The sequence below is a fragment of the Amblyomma americanum genome, chromosome 1, assembly GCF_052857255.1.
Source record: "Amblyomma americanum isolate KBUSLIRL-KWMA chromosome 1, ASM5285725v1, whole genome shotgun sequence".
NCBI lineage: Eukaryota > Metazoa > Arthropoda > Arachnida > Ixodida > Ixodidae > Amblyomma > Amblyomma americanum.
In genome coordinates this window covers 372800989-372820683 of record NC_135497.1, presented here as the reverse complement: position 1 = coordinate 372820683, position 19695 = coordinate 372800989, and the positions used below count along the sequence as shown (strand labels likewise).

At 48.0% G+C, this 19695-nt stretch overlaps 1 protein-coding gene across 2 annotated transcripts in view; it reads right to left on the bottom strand.

Annotated features, from left to right (window-relative positions):
* Rel (nuclear factor NF-kappa-B family member relish) overlaps nt 1–870 on the bottom strand; it is a 139480-nt gene extending 138610 nt beyond the window's left edge. The window contains exon 1 of one of the 2 annotated variants that reach the window (XM_077650106.1): nt 663–870. In XM_077650106.1, coding sequence (XP_077506232.1) covers nt 663–749 — 87 coding nt within the window. In that variant the 5' untranslated portion in view covers nt 750–870. The remainder of the gene's footprint in view (nt 1–662) is intronic. The other variant, XM_077650108.1, reaches the window with a different exon arrangement.
* Nucleotides 871–19695: the final 18825 nt, after the last annotated feature.

Genomic DNA, 19695 nt, shown 5'->3' with positions numbered 1-19695 from the left:
ATTTTCGGCGGTCGCTTCGAGAACGGGTATAACGCTTGCATGGAGTAGGCCAGGCAGAAAGGGAGCAACAATCGTTCCCAAGTGCGCAGCGTTTAAGTTCGAAGCTTCTATGTTTCCGGGATATGGGCCGGAATTCGACATTGAAGCAAGAGGCGTGAAAGAACAAGCATCTTACTCCAAGTCGTGTGAGTGGGGTAGCGCGCTCGAAAAACATACGCGAAGCAGTCCGAGTAGAATACGCTGTTATTGCCGCGCGCGCAGCTCCGTGCCGCGCCAAGCCGGCGCGCTATAAACTGCGCGAAAGTTCGAGGGGACGACTCCACGAGCGAGTTCCGCTCCGTTTATGTCCCCGTTTGCAGCCAGTGAAAGATTTCCAGCGAATTCCGGCAGACAAAAGAACGCCCCCAGTGTTCCTCTCCGAGGGGACTTCCGGAGACAAGCTGCCCGAGATGTGCGCGCGGTGCCATTCATCACGGCAGGAGGCCACACATCTTCCTGCCTACAGGCCCCGAAATTCCCCTAGGCTCGGCGTGTCGCGGGGAACCGAGTCGGCGTTTCAGAGCGGCGGACGTCAGTGAGACATATCCTCCGGCCTGAGACGACAGCGAGCGGCTTCGCTGTGGAGGCGCGCATGTCGCCGGGCGTTGCGCGCGTTCGCCTACCTCGTAATACGGCCAGTCGTCCATCGCTGCCGCCGCCGTTCCGCAGAGTGAGGATGTGATCCAGCCGTAATCCACCAGTAGAGACATTCCAGGCACGACGGCGAGATACGACGACGCACCTGCGGTCCGACGACGACGACGTGCGCCTCGAGAAGCGCGCCGCGCGAGTAGCTCTCCGCGTGGTTCTCCGGGTCCGCGGGTCAGTTCGGCGTTGCCTCTCTGCGGGACGCCCACACGAGCACGACGGTCCTCCGGCCGCCGCGAGCCCTTCTACCGCAGCCGACGACGACGACAAGGCACGAAGTAGCGACTGCCGACCGGCCGGCGCCGAGATTCCCGCGGAAGAGGCCGTCGGCGCGATTGCACCACGCGAGTCCAGACCTGGCGTCGAAGAGGCGGCGACCGGCGCCAGCTTCTTCTCTCTTGGCGCCGGGAGGGGGTCAAGAGGACCTGTCTTCCGAAAGCTCGTGCTGTGCGGGCGCCGGTGATGGAACTCGGCGAGTCAGGGGCGGACAGCAGAAGCGCCGACGTCTTGGCTCGACCGATCGAGTCACTCTGAGGAGGCGCGAAGTCTCTGCGGAAGCCGGAGGCGAGGATGCTGGGCCAGTCCTGGAAGACGACGCGACGGCGTTGAGGTCATGACGCGCAACGCTGCCGCTGCGCCTGGCTGCCGTAGGAGGCTCGGTCTCGTCGCACGTGGTACAAGCGCCGTGTGTGTGTGTGTGTGTGTGTCCCTGCGTGTCGGCGTGCTGTCGCCGGACGTTTACGTAGACAGTGGTCAGGGAAGGACGGCGCCTGGACACTGCCCTCCCCGCACCTCTTTCTCCCCCGCGTGTGAACCGCGCGCGTCTGTTTTTTCCAGAAAGCGTCGTCGTCGCAGGAATATCCGTGAATGAAACAGCGTTGCCTGTTCTCTCGCCACCGCTTCTTGGGTCCGATTGAGTCACTCGCGCGGCCTCCTCGCCCACCTTCTTTCTTTAATCGGATGCAATTTGCCGCCGTCGGCCGCTCTACCTTCCCTCTCTGTCGCCGCTACCACGCTGAGAGCTCTTTCCCGCAGCGAGCGAACCAAAGTCGTGCGGTCGGCTTCGGGCAACGGTTTCGAATTCACCGCTGCGCCAGGCGTCTCCGGAACCGGTTTCTCCCAGGTTTCCACCCTTTCTGTTTGACTCTCCCTACGTAACTCTTTGCCGCCGCTCGTCGGCCCTCTCTCGATTCGTCGACGTGACGTAGCGGCAAATGTCACCCCCTCTCTGCATGCCCTCGAACTTGGCTCGGATGCGAAATGGGGTTTTTACGCGCGGCCAAATTGTTACGCCCGGCTCCCTCTCCCTCCGCGCTGGCGACGACGTCGACGCCGTGATGTCAGCGCTACGTAGCCGCCGCGCCTATGTGTGTTGCCGTCGCGCGGTCAGCGTGACCGATCTCAATGGTCGGCGTTGGGAAACAAGAACAGGCATCCAGGGGCGTGAGTGCTCGCTATACGTGGCACGGCAAAGCAGCGAGGCTCACGCGTGGCATCACTGTGTCGAACTTGGCTGCTTGGTAAGGCAGGGCGGGTCTCCCCTCCATCCTTCTCGCCGCCAGTGCATCTCGCACAGTGCCCCTCTGCCGGGCACGAAGCGTTGCCATCCAAGACGAGTGCGCGTGCCGCGCGCGAACGACTTCTGGTGGAAAGTCCCGTAGCGGAAACGGGGGACGTGGTGCGCGCTTGAAATCAGCTGTCCCGCTCCTGCTTTGGAATGGGCCCCCGTTTTCCACCGGCCACTCTCTCTCTCTCTGCCCAGGAGCAGGGCGCTGGCCCTGTGTCATCGAGCCTTTCGAGACACGGCCAGGCTTTTCCAGGGCGGAAGCAGCTCGACACCTTTCTTCTTTCGGCGTGTGGCGGAGAGGTGTGTGCGGTGGGCGGCTTGTTTTTCTCTGTCCGGTTGGTGGCCCCGTCATCTTGGCTACTACTTCTCGCTAATCGTGTCCCTCTCCTCTGCTGCTTCCCTATAGCACGATTCACTCATTGATAAGGGAAACCCGCTGAGATCCTGATCGGAGGTCGTGATTCGCGTTTTAACGAAGCCAAAGACTCTGTCGTTGATAACAACAAACGCGTGGGACGTTCGCGCTGCGTGGTCAAAGGAGGTCCGAACGCCGATCTCGCAAGTGAGGTCAGGGCAATTTACTCTCGCTGCCTGTCGGGTTTCTCTTTTCCAATTATGTTTTCTAAATGTGGAAGCATATAGCAAGACTTTCCGGTTCGGGCAATCGAAACGGGCTCTGCACTGCTCAACGTGCCATGACGGTCCCAGCGTCCGGGACGGGGAAGACATCGAGTATGCAAGTTGTAACGAAGCCACCGTCTTTGCGAGGCCGTCTCCATTGTATGAGTAGCTCAGGAGGACACGACTCACAACTAGAGAAAACCATTTACCTTCGTTGTGTCTCAGGGGCTGTATTGAGCACAGGTTACAGGCATAAATGATCAGTTTTTTTAAAAGACAATCCAGAACGCGAAACTTAAGCAACTTTAGCAAATTAAGTTTGCTGTGGAGCACCAGCAGCAAGAGTTCAAAAACCAGAGGCCCCTGGGGGGGGGGATTCTACTCATACAGTTCATGTCTTGAGCTTTCTTCCATAAACGCATGTGAGTAAATGCCGTTTCCCATGGGAAATTCCTCGCTCAGGAACGAGGCGTCATCCCCCCTCTTTAAAATGTATTCAAGTCAAAAGCAGTACTGGTTGCGAAAATTCTAAATCTGTTAGTCTAAAATGGTGGCGTGGGGACCCCAGTCTCAGAGCCAATGAGAACAACTTTTGTGAAACGTCTTCACGAGAGGGTTCGCGAATTTTATGGTTCCCGAATGGTTCTCTTCGCGGGGTTTTGGTACCACGTCGCTGCGTCGGTCGGTTTTACTTGACTTAGACAGCAAATATATATATATATATATATATATATATATATATATATATATATATATATATATATATATATATATATATATATATATATATATATATATATATATATATATATATATAGGGAAGGAGTAACAATCTGCTGTGTTGTTTCGTAATACACCAAGTTCTTGCAAATGTGGAAATATTGTTTCACCGCTAGGTTCTCTAAAACACACCCCGAAGTCGCTTTCGCCCTATAGTCTCGGCGTCCCATGTTGCCTTCTATGGCCCGACATAGACATTGTTGAAAGCTGTTACTGCAGATGTTTTACCTAATCGAAAGTGTACCGTTGTGCAGTTCTAGTTGCTCCAGTATAGCAACAGAACATGCACTTTGCTCAAGAAACTAGTCAACGTTGGTTTCTTCGCGGGCATTTAATGACATGCAGAATGTTTAATCACTAACAGTAGAAAAGGCTGTTGGAATAAAATAAAGGGGCGGCAGAGGGGGGGGGGGTGGTACTGACGGTCAGCCGCTCTGTGTACGAACGACACATTGTTGAAACTCGCTGTGCATTACAGAAGTAACTTTTTGTATTTCCATCTGTTGTTCAGTACGTCTTATTTAAAAACACAACGTTTTTTATCTACAGTGAGGCTGCATAAACTTGTAGAATCTATCGCAGAAGCCATCGATTTTCGCTGACGCAGCTATACAATAGTACATCTGCCGGATCGCTGCAATTTTGTACTTCAGTGCTGCTTGCGAAAGTCGCCTTGTTAGTTTTTTTTTTGTTTCATAGTGGGCCAAAATTAACCAGGTCAAACAGGACTGGCACCACAGTTGACAAAACGCGCGTTATCCCGCGGAGGGCACCAATGTGCCCAATGCATAAGCACGTCTAACAGTGGGAACGGAGCCAACAAACGCCGATGCACAAATTACAGCTGCGAAGCCCCAGAGCGAGGTCGCATTTCCGCGTATATGAGAGACATCAAGAGAAGCGAGCAACCGCTGGCTTTGTCGTTGGTCGGACATCAGGTCTATAGGCCGGTGTTTTATAGAGGTGATCTGGGATCGAGGCTGGGACAGCCACTGGCGTATCGTTGGTACCGTTTATCGTTATTTTCTGCACAGAGAGTTTGTGCTATCCTCTTCCCAAGTCGTTTCCTTCGTGAAATGATTTCGCACTCAGAAGGAAATCGGTACTTCCCTTCCTTTTTCCCTTCTTTCCACGCGCGCCGTCACTCATCGTTAGCGCACGTTGGAATGATATGTCATTAATTACTGCCCAAGTCAGCGCGTAATGGATTTCCCGTCTCGGAAGCGACGGATGCGGGGTTTCACGTCCCCAGACGAAGTCATGAGGTGGCAAGCGACGTCGTTGCAGGTGCCCGTAGTGTAATAATTTCGATCAATTCCGGGAGTTCTCGGACGCTTTATTTGTTCCTTTCCCTTTTGCGCCCAAAGGACTGCGTAGCCGTGTTTCGCGATGAACACTCTCATCTCGCGGTTTCGTCGGGGGCTTCCTTGCCGCTGAGACATCGCTATGCGTCCTGGAATATCGATAATGACCGTGGGAGAGAGTAATGAAACGACTCTTCCATTTACACGATTTACAAAAGGGTTCCGGGTTCAAGTTTTAGCGGGTGCGAAAAGATACTTAGTGGGATCAAATCTGCTGGGCTCAGGCCAACATCGTTATTTTACCCCCCGCCTGGGCTCCACAGATCCTGAGAATTTGCAGCGCACCACGCGAAACAACGTCCAATTATCTGTGGCGATTCGTCTTATGTGCCACGCAAACGTGCAAAGATACGCCCCCAAGTCCGTCAGGTCTCGCAAGCCTCTCGCTCGGAAGCATGCATGCTGTTTGTCGGATCGGTGATGACAGGGGGGGGGGGGGGGGGGATTAGAAAAGGGTCGCTACGGCTTTTGTAGTTCACATCTCGAACCGCTTGACTCCACGTCGCTCTTCTGAGGTCCTGGGCCACACTGTACAATGGGTGGCTTGTCGCCAGGAAAGTCGCACAGGTTGGAGATTTGCAGCGCCACCTGACATGCCGTCGCTGCTCCTTGAAGATATTGTGACAGGACACTGGTACGTGCAGTTCTTAGAAATGCATGTATTGATTGCGTATGCTACATAGATAGCTTTCTTCTATCTGCCTCGCCCTGTGCTATTACAACTTTTCTGCCGTTTATAAATATCCGCAGTTCATGTGCCAGCCCTGAACGAGGAAGTCCCAGCACCCTTTCCTGCCTTACTTCGTTTGATTTTCGCTACCATCTCCTTCCCAAGCAGTGCCGCTCTTTGAAGCCGAACGACTACGAGCCACTTGCTGCCTAACGCCGCCTGGTGACTCGCGAGCAGCAATTCCACCAGCCGGAATATCTCTGTTGCTGCTCGGAAGTGACCCCTCCAAAGTGGGACCGAATGTGAAGTCTGAGTCAGTGTCCGTTTTATAGACCAACAGATTGAGGCAGGCGACCACTTTGTAGAAAAGCTTGCAGGCTAATCCATGCTACGCCTGGATTATCCCACTGATGAAGAGGGGGAAGTGCTAAGGAATCGTCAGGATGACCTCACACAGGCTAAGGAGGTTATGATTATGGTTATGCAGGGTTTAACGTCCCAAAGCGGCCCAGGCTATGAGGGACTCCGTAGTGGAGGGCTCCGGATAATTAGACCACCTGGGGTTCTTTTATGTGCCCTGACCTCGCACAGTACACGGGCCTCTAGCCTTTCGCCTCCATCGAAATTCGACCGCCGCGGCCAGGGTCGAATCCGCGTCTTTCGGGCCAGCAGCCGAGTGCCGTGACCACTGAGCCACCGCGGCGGCTTAGATTAAGGAGGTGAATGTGCAGGCGCGGACATAAGTAAACGGAGCACGCTACTGCCTTCTAATTTTTTCTCACGCGTTGCCTAATTGAAACTGGCAGCTGTGCACATGCGCAGGCTTGTAGTGGACACTAATGCGCTTTCTCATGAGCGTATAATGTTGCTTCATGTCCGATTGGGAAGGCGTCGTTGCAATTTTAATCGAATAGCGTGATCCGTTTACTTATGTCCGCACCTGTACTGGTTTGGCTCATCCTCACTTGCTGTTTTGGTGATAGTATAAGTCATAAGAACGGCTAAGAGAGTAGAGAGAGCCTGTACTGCAATTTCATGCAGGACGTACCTTCTCGTTAGAGGCCAGTGCATTATTTGAGGCTATCATCCAAGCTTGTAGATACATGAGTGTTCCTCCGCTATCCAGGTGGGGAGGTGGGCTCTCACTAAAGCGCATGTATTAAAGCTCTTGACTGTAAAGGCAAGTTGGCTTGTTTCATGAAGTTCGTGTCGGCACAGACGCACCTGTGTATAAGATAAGCGCAGGTGCTGAGAAGGGGTAGATTGAACTGTACACAGATGCGCCTGTGCGAACGAGAGGGCGGACGGACATAAGTGAGCGGACCCGAGGAAAGCGGAAACCGGGAGACCAGAAAGCAGGAAACCGGACACAACATGCTTAAAATGTAATAGTATAATATATTTCATGCACTGAAGACATGGCTCGACAAAGAGACGGAAGGAAGGCTTGCTAAAGGAAGAATGCAGCCTAAATGTGGCGGCATAAGGCTGGCGGCAATATGCCGGCAAGGGCTCTTACTTCAGCCATTATCCCTGCAAAGAACCGCTCGCACGTCGAACGTTGCGGTCTGGTACCAGGCTCAGACCCTGGTTTTATTTATTAATGCGCGAAAGCATTAGATAGCTGTGAAGACGCCGGAAGTGTCCGCAAAATGTGTCGCCGAAAGTTGGTCCCCTGTGACGTCAAATCAAATCAGTTTATTGAAACATCCTGAGATGCTTAGGGGCACGGACAAAAAGCCAAAGGTGGCTTGACGAGGTCCGTGCGCCTTACAAGGCATACCGTGGAAAACGCGGAATGTATGAAATACAGCCAGTGAATTAGCAGAAAACGCAGATAACAAAAGGCAAACAGACTTGAGGTTTCCGGATCATGAAAAAAATGTAGTGTACAGAAGTGGCTAAAATAAAAAATGCACGGCAAGAAAGTGAAGTAAAGAAAAAAACGAGAACAAAAAATAACACACATCGCTGTAACTGTGCTTATTTCACAAAAAAAAAAAACGAAGAAACTTACTATTTGCCACGTACCTTTCTTAGTTTAGAGAAACATACTGCGTAGATCCCTGAACGATTTGTTCAAGACATGCCGGTTGTCTTCACCGGACAGTTGTTTAGGATAGCTTACAGACGATATTTCAACATTTGTTTCTCGTAATTTGTGCGGCATACATCAACTTCCCACTTTTCCGGATTTCGTGTACAATACACAGGACAGTTCGTAGCAAGTGCGGCTAACACTGCTAAAGAATGGCCGTGTTTAATTATTTCCGACTTGTAATAACGGATTAGCCTATAAAAATATAAAGACTCAATACCAATTATGTTAAATTTCTTAAACAATTCGGCTGTCTGTGAATAAATAGGGACTTTTGCAATAATGCGGATAACACGTTTCTGTAAACGCAACAATTTATTAATATTATAAAGCGTTGTGGTTCCCCAGACAAGCGCGCCATAATTCATTGCCGAGGAAAACAGGGAATTGTATAAGAATACGTTAACTGAGATGGGAAAAAATGAACAGTAGCGACGCAAATAGCCAACCGTACGCGAGAGCTTCCCGGAGAGGTAGGTAATGTGGTCGTCCCACGACATATTTGCTGAGAAAATGACCCCTAATGTTTTAAAATGGGGAACCGCTTCAATTATAGTGTTGTGTATTGCAAGGGATGGAATACAAATACCTTTTTGACGTGGATAAAAGATGACTGCTTTTGTTTTTGCAACGTTGATCTTTAAATCATTCTCCGTTGCCCAAGTGTTTATATGTCCTAATGTCCTGTTTGCCCGATCGGCTAAATTGATGCTGGATTGGCCAGAAAAAACACACTTGTGTCGTCGGCGTATATAATATAGTCAGCAGATTTGTCAATATTAACAATATCATTGACGTACATTAAAAACAGGAAGGACCCTAAAATACTCCCCTGAGGGACACCCGAAACTACTGGTTTAATAGCTGAGCGTTGTCTTTGAATATCGACAAATTGTGTGCGATGCTGTAAGTAAGAAGATATTAAAGAAAGAACTTTGCCGCGAAAACCGTAGTATTCCATCTTCTGTAGCAGGATGCCCTGATTGGTTAGATCCAAGGCTTTTGTGAAATCCAAAAAGATGCCTAGCACAATATTTTTATTTTCAAAATTCTGTAATATCTGCTCCTTTTGAGCAAGAAAAGCAAACTCGGTTGATTTATTTTTTCGGAAGCCGTACTGAGCCAGAGTTAAAATTTTATGTTTGTCAGAAAAATCCATCAAGCGTTGTGCAATTAATTTTTCGAAGCCTTTGGAAATGACAGGAAGAATAGAAATAGGATGACAATTTGATAAATTATCTCGGTTGCCCTTTTTATAGCTCACGGTAACCCTTGTGCATTGCATGCTACGAGGGAACAGACAGAACAACAGGCAGGCGTTAAAAATGTGCATCAAATAGGTGCTATTACATAAATAACATATTTAACTGGTGTGATTTGAAGACCAAGAGCATCTTATGAGTTCCTGTTTCTGAGCGATAAAAATGGTGCAATAACTTCATCAATAGTGACGGGCCTTAAAAACATACTGTGGCCGGTACTTGGTTCCATGTAACTGAAATTAGCAGCGGTGTTTCGTGCCTGTGCAACGGAAAGGAAGTAATCGTTAAAGGCATTGGCTAGATCAACCCCTGTTAATTCTACATTATCTAACGTTACTTACGAGGCTATTTCGGATGGCTCTCTGGTTAGAAGACTCAATATCCTCCATATGTATTCTGATTCATATGACGTCATCGGTCGTATGACGACATGAGACAGACTAACAATATGAAAATTTAGGTCTAGGTGCGAATCGAACCCAATCGCCGAAATGCGAGTTGACGTGACAGGATGACGCAAAGTTATGGAGTGATGACGTCCCACCCGAGCTGAGTCACAATCGCTGCCACGTGCAGACAGGAGAGAGGAGGAACGATGGAAAGAGACGCGCGGCGCAATACCGCGTCCGCCGGAGCGATGACGCTGGTTTCAGGAACAGGTATCGAAGGGCCAGACAAAATCCCAGTGATATCATTACAGGTTGATCTCAATATGGTGGCAGTATTCCCGAATACATTCACCAAAATTGTGACCAACCGTACGTCGTACAGCATTCGGGATGGTGTCATAGCATTTCTCTTTGCATATAGCTTACATGTTTTAGTCAAGTTAGAGGATAGCTTGTGGCACTGATACCATTTTAGCTTTGCCACCTTTAGAAGTCCCTCGAGGGTGAGGCGAACTTTCATCTTGTGAACACGAGTGCTTCAACAAGACCCCCATATTGCAGTTTAGCAGCGTATGCATACATGCCGACCTGACTGTTTTCGAATAGGCTTTGCGCTGCATGAACGGCGCGAGTTTTAAAGCAGCGCCGTCGGGAGCACGGTGGTTTCAGCGTTTTTGTCAACTTTCGGTTCCATCGCTTCTGTGGCTAGCTTTTCTTTTGATTGATCTCGATTTAAAAAAAAATTTCTCGAACGGTAGCGATCAGGGCAGGTACAGAGAGGCAGTAAAATCACCAACTATACCTTACTTTTCCCGCCGCGGTGGCTGAGCGGTTATGGCGCTCGGCTGCCGGCCCGAAAGACGCGGGTTCGATCTCGGCCGCGGCGGTCGAATTTCGATGAAGGCGAAATTCTAGAGGCCCGTGTGCTGTGCGATGTCAGTGCACGCAAAAGAACCTCAGGTGGTCGAAATTTCCGGAGCCCTTCACTACGGCGTCCCTCATAGCCTGAGTCGCTTTGGGACAATAAACCTAAACCTATACCTTACTTTTTGCTTTTTTCGAGGGGTGGGGCAAGGTTAGCAACAGACCCGTTTCACCAATGCGCTGTATGAACGTTGCAATGTGTGATTGTTAATTCCTGAGGTGCGAAACGCACATTGTTAATTTATGAACGCATAAAAGCTAAATACTCGTTCAGTGCTTTCTCCCGCTCGTAAAAACGAAATATTTTACAGGGACACCCAATTACCTTATGTGTTTGATATCACAAAGTGAACAAGGGGGGTGGGGACCTCAGGATGCTTGACAACGTTTCGACACGTGGACTTGGGGGACGAAGACAAGTCCACGTGTCGAAACGTTGGCAAGCTCCCCCTGAGGTTTTCCCTCCCTTGCTCACTTCGAGAACCATCTGACCAACCTATCTCTGTGCTGGAAATGCGATGAAATCAGAACACGCAGTGTTGATGCCTTTACGGGAGTGACGTCGCTTCCCTCCACGCCAATGGGCGAATTTTATGACCAACGACACAGTTTATTTGCCAACTAATCTTTTAATGTTATCACATTCACAACAAACCAAAGCTAGAAGACGCAGCATTTGGCAGCGAATCAGAATTATAACCGTGCCAGGTTCCCATCTCCTTTCTTTTGAATGTCAGGCCGGAGCTTAAACCGGTATGTGGCTGCGGGTGCCGGGACTCTGGTCGCGCATTCTTTCAAGATTCTTCGAGAGGCTGACACATGACAAGGGCTGCTACCGTGCGAAGCTCAGGGTCATCATCGTCGGCCCAGCTGCGTCCACTGCACTACAAGCGACTCTCCCAATGACCGCCATTTATCCCTGTCCTGCGCCAAGTGCCAGCACAGTATCCCCGCAAACTTCCCAATGTCATCCGCCAGCTGACAATCTGCCTGCCGCTGTTACGTTCGCCTTACCTGGTAATCCGCTTCGTTACTCTAAATGACAATCGGTTATTTGTTCCCCGTATTACAGACCCTGCATGTCCATGTGCATTTCTTCTGCTTGATTTCACTACAACTCGCGTTATGTCCCTGACCCGCTCTGCTGCCTTCGGGTCTGTTAACGTAACCTCTGGCCCTGTATATGCCTTAATGATGTGAATTTGAATGCCATTCTTTGTAGCTGTATGAAGGATCGTCTCTGGCGAAAACGCCTCTGTGCTAGCATGTAAGAAGTGGTCTAAAACTCCCCTGAGTACCAGCTGATCAAATATTATGCGATCCCTTAGAGCACGAGTGATATGGGAACGAGAGCGGGAGGGAGGCTGTGCAGATTTCACAGATAAATTTGCACCCATACTGGCCTAGGAGGCAGCTTTCATGGCAATGAACATAAAGGCAGATATAAAATGCTCGAAAGTTTTGAAATGTTCCATCGAATAAGACAACTTCTGTGTCATGCGGAAGAAAAACGAAATGTATACGACTTAAGTAGAACTGAGCACACAGTATGCGCTGTGGTGGCAGAGATTTAACGTCGAACCCAGATTTATATTTTTGATTTATAAAAAAATACCGCTAAAGGCCTTCACGAATGAAGGTATTACATATTGGGGAGGGGGGGGGGGTACAGGAAATAGACCAAAATGCCAAACAATTAAACCACATATTGGAATAAAAATGCTAACTGGTTTTAATACACCGTTCAAAGTGTAAAGGTACAGCAACAAGAAAAGCGAGAGAGCAGAGTAGCAGTAGAAAAATAAATGTCAGCTAATGCAAATTAATACAAACAGCAGCAGGGAAGTTAAAGAACAAGAAACATCATTAACGGAAATACAATGAAAAATGAACACAATGCATTTACGTTGTAACAACTTACGCATGAAGTTAAGCACTAGTTATGGTTGACATGAGATTGTAAAATTTATCAGGATCAGTGGCAGTTGCAACACGGGATGGCAGAGCGTTCCAGTCAGTTTTTGTGCTTGGTATGAATGAATGCGCGTAAATGAATGTACGACATGACAAACGCTTAACTTTCCAGGGATGGTCACGTCTTTCAAAAATAAAAAAGGGCAAACAAAAAAGTTTTTATGAAGCGCTGAGTGATGACACAGTTTATGAAAAAGTGATATTCGTGCAATTTTTCGGCGGATACATAAATACTGAAGACCTGCGCGTTTCTTCAAGGCTGTGATGCTGGTTTGACGGGAATAATCTTAGTAAATAAAACGAACGGCGCGGTACTACAATTATTCGATGCTATTAGTTAAGTATGCTTGATGAGAGTACCAAATAGCCGAAGTATATTCAATTTTAAGCTCAATTAGAGTGGTGTAAGCACGTGTTCGGATGTCGGAGGGAGCATGCTTTAGGTAATATTTGAAGAGACCTAGTGACCTTTAGCGGATGCAAGATCAACGTTAATATGGGGGTTCATGTTAGGCCTGAGTCAAGGTGAATTCCTAATTACTTATACGTGAGCACTTATATATCCAACTCGATGGGGATCACGAAATAGTTCGAGCGATAATTCTATATAGAAAGGTGGTAGTAGATAAGCTTGTCCGTAATCTAGAAGCAAGAATACACTGAACCCACTCTAGTGATGCGCTTCTTGCATCGACGTGCCACCCACCAGCGTGCTAGCAGCTCTCGGCTCGCTAGGCGTTGCTAGGCCTAACCTGCATTGCATTGAAGCCGCAGCGGAGGGTGCTTTAGAACTAGCTGCTGCCTAAATTAAATTTCTAAGTATATGTTACCAGTACAGTATAAAAAGAATCATCGTCAGCCTTACTACACCCACTGCAGGGCAAAGGCCTCTCCCGTGTCTCTCCAATTAACCCTGTCCTTCGCCAGCTGCATCCACCCTCTGCCTGCAAACTTCTTAATCTCAGCCGCCCACCTGACTTTCTGCCGATCCCTGCTACGCTTGCCTTCTATTGGAATCAAGTCTGTTAGTCTTAGCGAACATCGGTTATCTTGCCTTCGCATTACACGCCCTTCCCGAGCCCATTTCTTCTTGATTTCGGTTAGGATGTCATTAACACGCATTAGTTCCCTGACCTACTCTGCCCTATTGCGGTCTCCTAACGTCCCACCATTAATTTTACTTTCCATAGCTCGCTGCGTTGTCTTCAGTTTAAGTTGAAACCATTTCGTTAGCGCCACCTTTCGGCACTATAAGTGGGTACCGGTAAGATACAGCTCTTATATTTTCATATTGGGGGATTTTTATAAACCACTATTCATCCCCTGAAAGTGCGTACCAAATGCACTCAACCACATTCTTATTCTCCGAGCTACTTCATTCTCGTGATCCGGATCTACGGTCATTACCTGCTCTAAGTAGAAGTATTCCCTTACCAATTCCTGCACTTTTTTACCAATAATGAACTGCCGTTCCCTTGCTAGGCTGCTGACCATTATTTTAGTTTTATGCATATTAACTTTAGGACCCACCATCCGGCTTTGCCTGTCTGAATCATTTATCTTGCTTTGCAATTGATCCCTTGAAGGACTTAGCAAAGCAATGGCATCAGCGAAACGTAGATTATTAAGGTATTCACTATTAACCCTCATCCCCAACTGTCTCTGGATACCTCCTGTAAACAGCCGGTGAATAATATTGGAGAGATCGTGTCTCTATGTCTGACACCCTTCCATACTGGAATTTTATTGCTGTTTTTATGGAGGACCATGGCGGCTGTGCAGCCTTTATAGATACCTTCCAGCACTTTTACATAAAGCTCTTCTACACCCTGATTTAGAAATATCTGCATGGCTGGCGATGTTAGCTGAGTCAAATGCTATCTCGTAATCTATGAGGGCTATATATATGGTTGTTTATAAACTGCTCATTTCTTTATCTCCTGATTGACCGTGTGAATATGTTTTTTTACGGTGTGAAACTTTTACCAGTCTGCCTGGTCATTTGGTTGACTGAAGTCTAAGGTTGTTCTGATTCTATTAGCGATTACCTTAGTAAATACCTTCTAGGCAACAGGCATCAAGCTGATCGGTCATCAATTTTTCAACCTCCACATCCTGCATGATTTGTAGCAGCACAGCATAGTGGCGGAGTTGGTATTCATTTTGAAAGAACGAAGCAGCGTAACTAAAACGAAGGACCAATGAATGGAAAGACACGTACCAGCGCTGATGCATGATACCAGGGTGAATGCATAGTATGAAGTCTTTTTCATTTTTAGACTCGCCATTGGGGCTTTTCCATGTCCCCTTCGCGTTCTCCCGTTTGCGGAAGAAGGTAGTCATGATCCGTAAATTATTCCAGCCTGCTAACTCTACTAATAAATGCCCCGTGCTATTCCTTGAGCCTATGCCTTAGTCGCGCACTGCCTGGTCTCCAGCCTGCTTCTTGCCTACCTTGCCGTCACCGTCATTACAGCGTACTGCACTTTTACTTTGCTCAATGCCAATTCCACGTCTTCACTGAAGCTTTAGATGATCTGTAGTAGCTGTTTTGACCTTGATTGTACTCGCACAGGCCGCACTAAATGACCCGATCAACTTGGGCTCCAACGCTTCCGACGGCGAACCCAACCCGCCACCTTGATGACAATCAGGTCATCATGGTTGGGAGAAAGGGAATAAGTGCTCATTGAAACAATGTTACTCTTCGCTTCCGCAATGCCTTAGGGGGTGAAGCACGCAAGGCGAGGGCTTTAGTTAGGTTGGCTTGTCCACATGACAGAAGTGTGGCGTGGAAAATGAGTACAAGAGACCGAGGGTTACACTCAAGCACACCCCACGTTCGACTCGTCATGTGGTTTCACAACGTTAGCGCTGCCAGCAGGCGCCCAAGGCCGCGTAGCCGGCGCCTGTTCGCGCGCGAAAAGTGATCGAAGAGCACCGTTAAGAGAAGTGTCACTCACAAGGCCGCGGCGCGTCGTTCGATATATCTAACGACTGGCGAAATTGCAGTTTTGATATACTGCGTTACTTTCGAATGCTTTTACACAGGATTTTCAAAGGGATAATATGTGTGTCCGATATAATCAATAATACGAAATATCTGGGTTGGATATCTCCAGGCTCGCGGTATTTATAAATTAGGAGAGAAATCTAAGGCCACTCCTAGGACAAACAGCGCGAAGGCGGTGTTTAGCCGCAGTGCGACAGGCCGTGATTTGGAGAAAGCCTAGAGGAGTATAAACAGTCCTTTTTTACACCAGATCTAGAGATGTGGAGTATTTTCTTGATGAATGCGGCCGAATCCATAATTTTATCCCGCGAAGATTTCTGCTCGATCTTTGAGCCTGAACGATGGCCACTGCTTTGTATTGTTTACCATTAGCCTTTTATTACGAGACAGAAAATAAACAGGTAGATACAGACACTGAAAGACAGACCATGAGGACAAGCGCAAACTTTTAGCTCATGCTTTTAAAACTTCCACTTTTTTATACACATGCTCACTGTGCGAAAAAAAAAACATCAATAAAGAACTCCGTTGCAGCATAAAACAGTTCTACCACTGCCAGTTAGTTGGGCTTATTAGCATTTTTTTTTTCAGAATCAAACAGCCCTTTTAGATGGGACATAAAGGAAAGAAATGAACAAGACAAAACAGGCACTGGCCAATGCAACTGCCATTTTGTTGTGCACGTCGAGAAATACCGAGTTCTGGATAGCCTACCTGAGATACGCACGACAGTTCGTAGTTCGGATAGTCAGTGCGAGATCGCGTTGAGCAAACGGCGCAGAGACTGGACGTAGGAAGACAGTGACGCAATACAAAATGTAACACGACACAACGACACAAATCAAGATAGAGGCAACGAAAAAGCAAAGATGGTAGTTGGAGGTAGAACACTGCGCGGGCTCGAAAGCACGCGTCCGTCCCTTGCAGTTTTGGGCTGGACTTGGGCCAGTACATAGAAGGCCACTGTCTGGCATTTGATTAAATGTCGGCACGATAGCATTACAGCTGTCGTCACACCAAAACCCACCGTACGTCAGGGAATTTAGGACCCTTGAAATTTAGGATGGCGGAAAAATCCAGACTGGAGCTACGACGGTGTTACCCAGGCGTCGGGAGTGGCCTGGAAGCACGCTGTCGTGGAAGGAAATTCATTCAAAGATGACGCTCTAATGCCCACTTCCTCTTAAGGATTGCTTAAGTGGCCCCACAGTTTTTATTGCAGGTTGTACTGAGGGCGTCCAAAAGCGAAACGAATGAAACATGGCGACGGTGTGAGATGAGGAAAAAAGTTACACATCGCTTATTGACTTGTATTTTTGTGCCTGGTATAGTTGCTATTGGATAAAAACAGCGCACAGAAGACAGAGAACCAGAAGAAAGACCCAGGACGAGAGCTGACTCACAACTAAGGCTTTATTCATAAAATTTGGCCTATATAAAGGATGAAGCAAATGCATGAGACGTGATTTGAGGCAATACAAGAAAACATAACAAACATGCACGCGCCACTCAAAAATGGCCAAGAAAGAAGAGTTCGTTGTTAGGTAAAACAACAGTAGGTTTACTAACGAAGCCACGTTGCTCTGTTGCGATAACATATGCTTTTGCCGCTTCCCGCGTGGTCTGGTCCTCGTGGGAGTATAACACCTGAGCGTGACGTAACAAAGCAGAGCATTTTTTCATCCCTTCGCACCCTTGACAGTGTGTGACAAGATGAGACTGGCCATTGCTGTTTGCAAGATTTTTTTGCTCCTCTTGCAAACGAAGGCAGCGACCTGCATGCCCGATACATGGGGCTCCACAGAATAAGGGTGTAAAGAAACAAGGAAACGAAGAAGCAGAAACAGCAGTTCCCCGGAAAGAAGCTCCTAGCTTGAGTAAAGTGCTACAAAGCAGAAACAGACGGCAACGGAAACCTGGGCGCCCTTGGAGACACCCGAACGGCGGCGCCCCGAGGAGAGCGGACAAAAGACCACCAACAGCCCGGCGCCTTCAATTGGCAGCGACATTAGGGAGATCCGCGCGGTCGGCTACAGACGGCGCTTCAGCTACACGCCCGCAAGCGGTCTCCTTCCCGAATGAACGCCAGATGTCAAACACGGCGCAAGTGTGGGGGTGGGGACGCGACCACCAAACCATGTGCACGTGCGGGCGAGAGAGAAAGAGTGCCTCGTGGATTGAGGGTGAAAAAGCGTGTGGACGGGGCCAGTGCGGAAAAAAGAGTCGTCGGAAGAAGACGTCTGTAATGCCTCTTGAATATAGCCAATGTTTTTGTTATCGTTAAACAGTTTTGTCCCTGTGTGATTTTTCCGCTGTTATTCGAACCCCAAAAGTTTTAAAGTTCAGAGTTGTAGCATTATCGCTAGATTTAAAAGAAGCTACTAGATATACATTACAAAGGGAATGTCGTAAGCAACGCCTGTGTGGCAGTTGACGAACAGATCGCTGTGCGCGACACCACACCCTTTTTCCGAACCTCTTTTTCTTTTAATCGCGGGGCATAATTGCTTTAGCTGTCTTTTGTGCGCTGTTTTTTTTTTTTTTCAATATCAACTTATACCAACTCGCTCAACCTAACGTTCAACTAAATCCTATAATCGCATTTCCCTCGCGTGTAAATATAATAAAAAAGATTTTTCTTGCCTACTGCGCAGAATCAAAATTGCCGTTTGGGCGAGTTGGTGCGACATGATTCGAAAAAGACCAGCGCGGAAACAGACGGGGACACGAGAAGAAAAAAACACTAACGACAGGACGAGCGCTCGTCCTGTCGTTACTGTTTTTTCTTCTCGTGTCCCCGTCTGTTTCCACGCTGGTCTTTTTCGAATCATGCGCAGAATGTTCCGGAAATAAAATAATCCCGGAACTCAAACCTTTCCTGGGAGTTTGTCTTTGACGCGGAATGAAACAAAGCTTAAATATGTCATTTGTAAACCCAGTTTAATCAGCGCCCTTGAAATTGTCATTGTCCAAGTAACTATGGCCGCGAGCGCCCGGCCACGTTTAGCGATACAAAGGAATAAGTTAAATTACATTTTTCAATGACTAAGCACTTCGACAGAGGACAACACCATCGAACAGCACTCTCGCATGTTCATAAGTGCAAAATTGAGCAGCGGACTGTGGTACTCCTGAAGCACAGAGCACCGGTGTCTTAGGCTGTTTCAGCTTCAGGAAAAGGACCTTCATTTTATTGCTCGACGGGCAGTCGCTGGTCCAAGATCTTTATTTATTGGGCGCCTCCAACACCCCAAACCACACATATGCACTATGAGAAACGCCATAGTGAAATAGCGCATTGGTCTAGGCGGCTTGGAGTTTTTTAACCCATGCATACTATGGAATAAACAGGTGCTTTCGTCTTGATTGAAACGCTGTCAGTGCTGGCATGAATTCAACCCGCGAAATCGTGCTCATTAAAAAAAGAGAAATGTCATTGCAACGCCTGCGATGATATTTTAATATTCGGACACAACGGGGCTAAAAAAAAAGACGGAATAAGAATGTAAGGGGGGGGGGGGGGGGGGTAAAACAATATAGTTTATTACACGTGTATGCATTCCTTTGCATTTGGCTATAGAAACTTCGGAGTTACTTGAAGACAATATCACTGCTCAAAAACCCGAGCGGCTGAATTCACCTTAAGTTCTTATACTTTTGTATTTAACAAAACATGCAGCCGTTTCTTTTTTAAAGCTTTATTGCGATTTGAGCACCTCCGAAGGAAATTTCTTTACTTGTGTGGCGCCTGCTTGCACTCAGTGAGTAGTTTACCTCTTGAGTTGTTGAGCGAACGGGCACTGGTCGGGCCAGGGCCGGGGCTCACACCGAGAGTGGCAGATGAAAGGCGATTAGTCCACTCCCTGCAACGTAGAGCAGCTCCCTGCATTGTCCCGCTAGCAGGGTCATGAGAATCGGTCGATGCCATTGGCTAGAAGGGGCTCCTATAACGCAGAAAAGCCGCTTCTTTCCTGAGTTGTAACCGACTATAGCAGGTTATCTTCTAAACCACAACTGGGCCGTGTGACATGGGTGCAGCTAATTTGAATGATCGTATGATCGTCGTGCGAATGATCATGTCCACAAGAGAAAATCACTTGCCAGTCAGTCGTACGCTCAATAAATAAATAAATAAATAAATAAATAAATAAATAAATAAATAAATAAATCTCAGTCATTCGGCCTTTGTTATGCTTCCAACATAATAAACGTGGATTTATATTACTATGAATCCAGGAGCTCCACAGGACAGGGACAAGTGCGGAGATCGGAAACGCAAAGCAAGGGGCGCCTTGCACAAGATTAACGCAACAAGCGACCATTCACCCACCGAGAACCCATTTTTG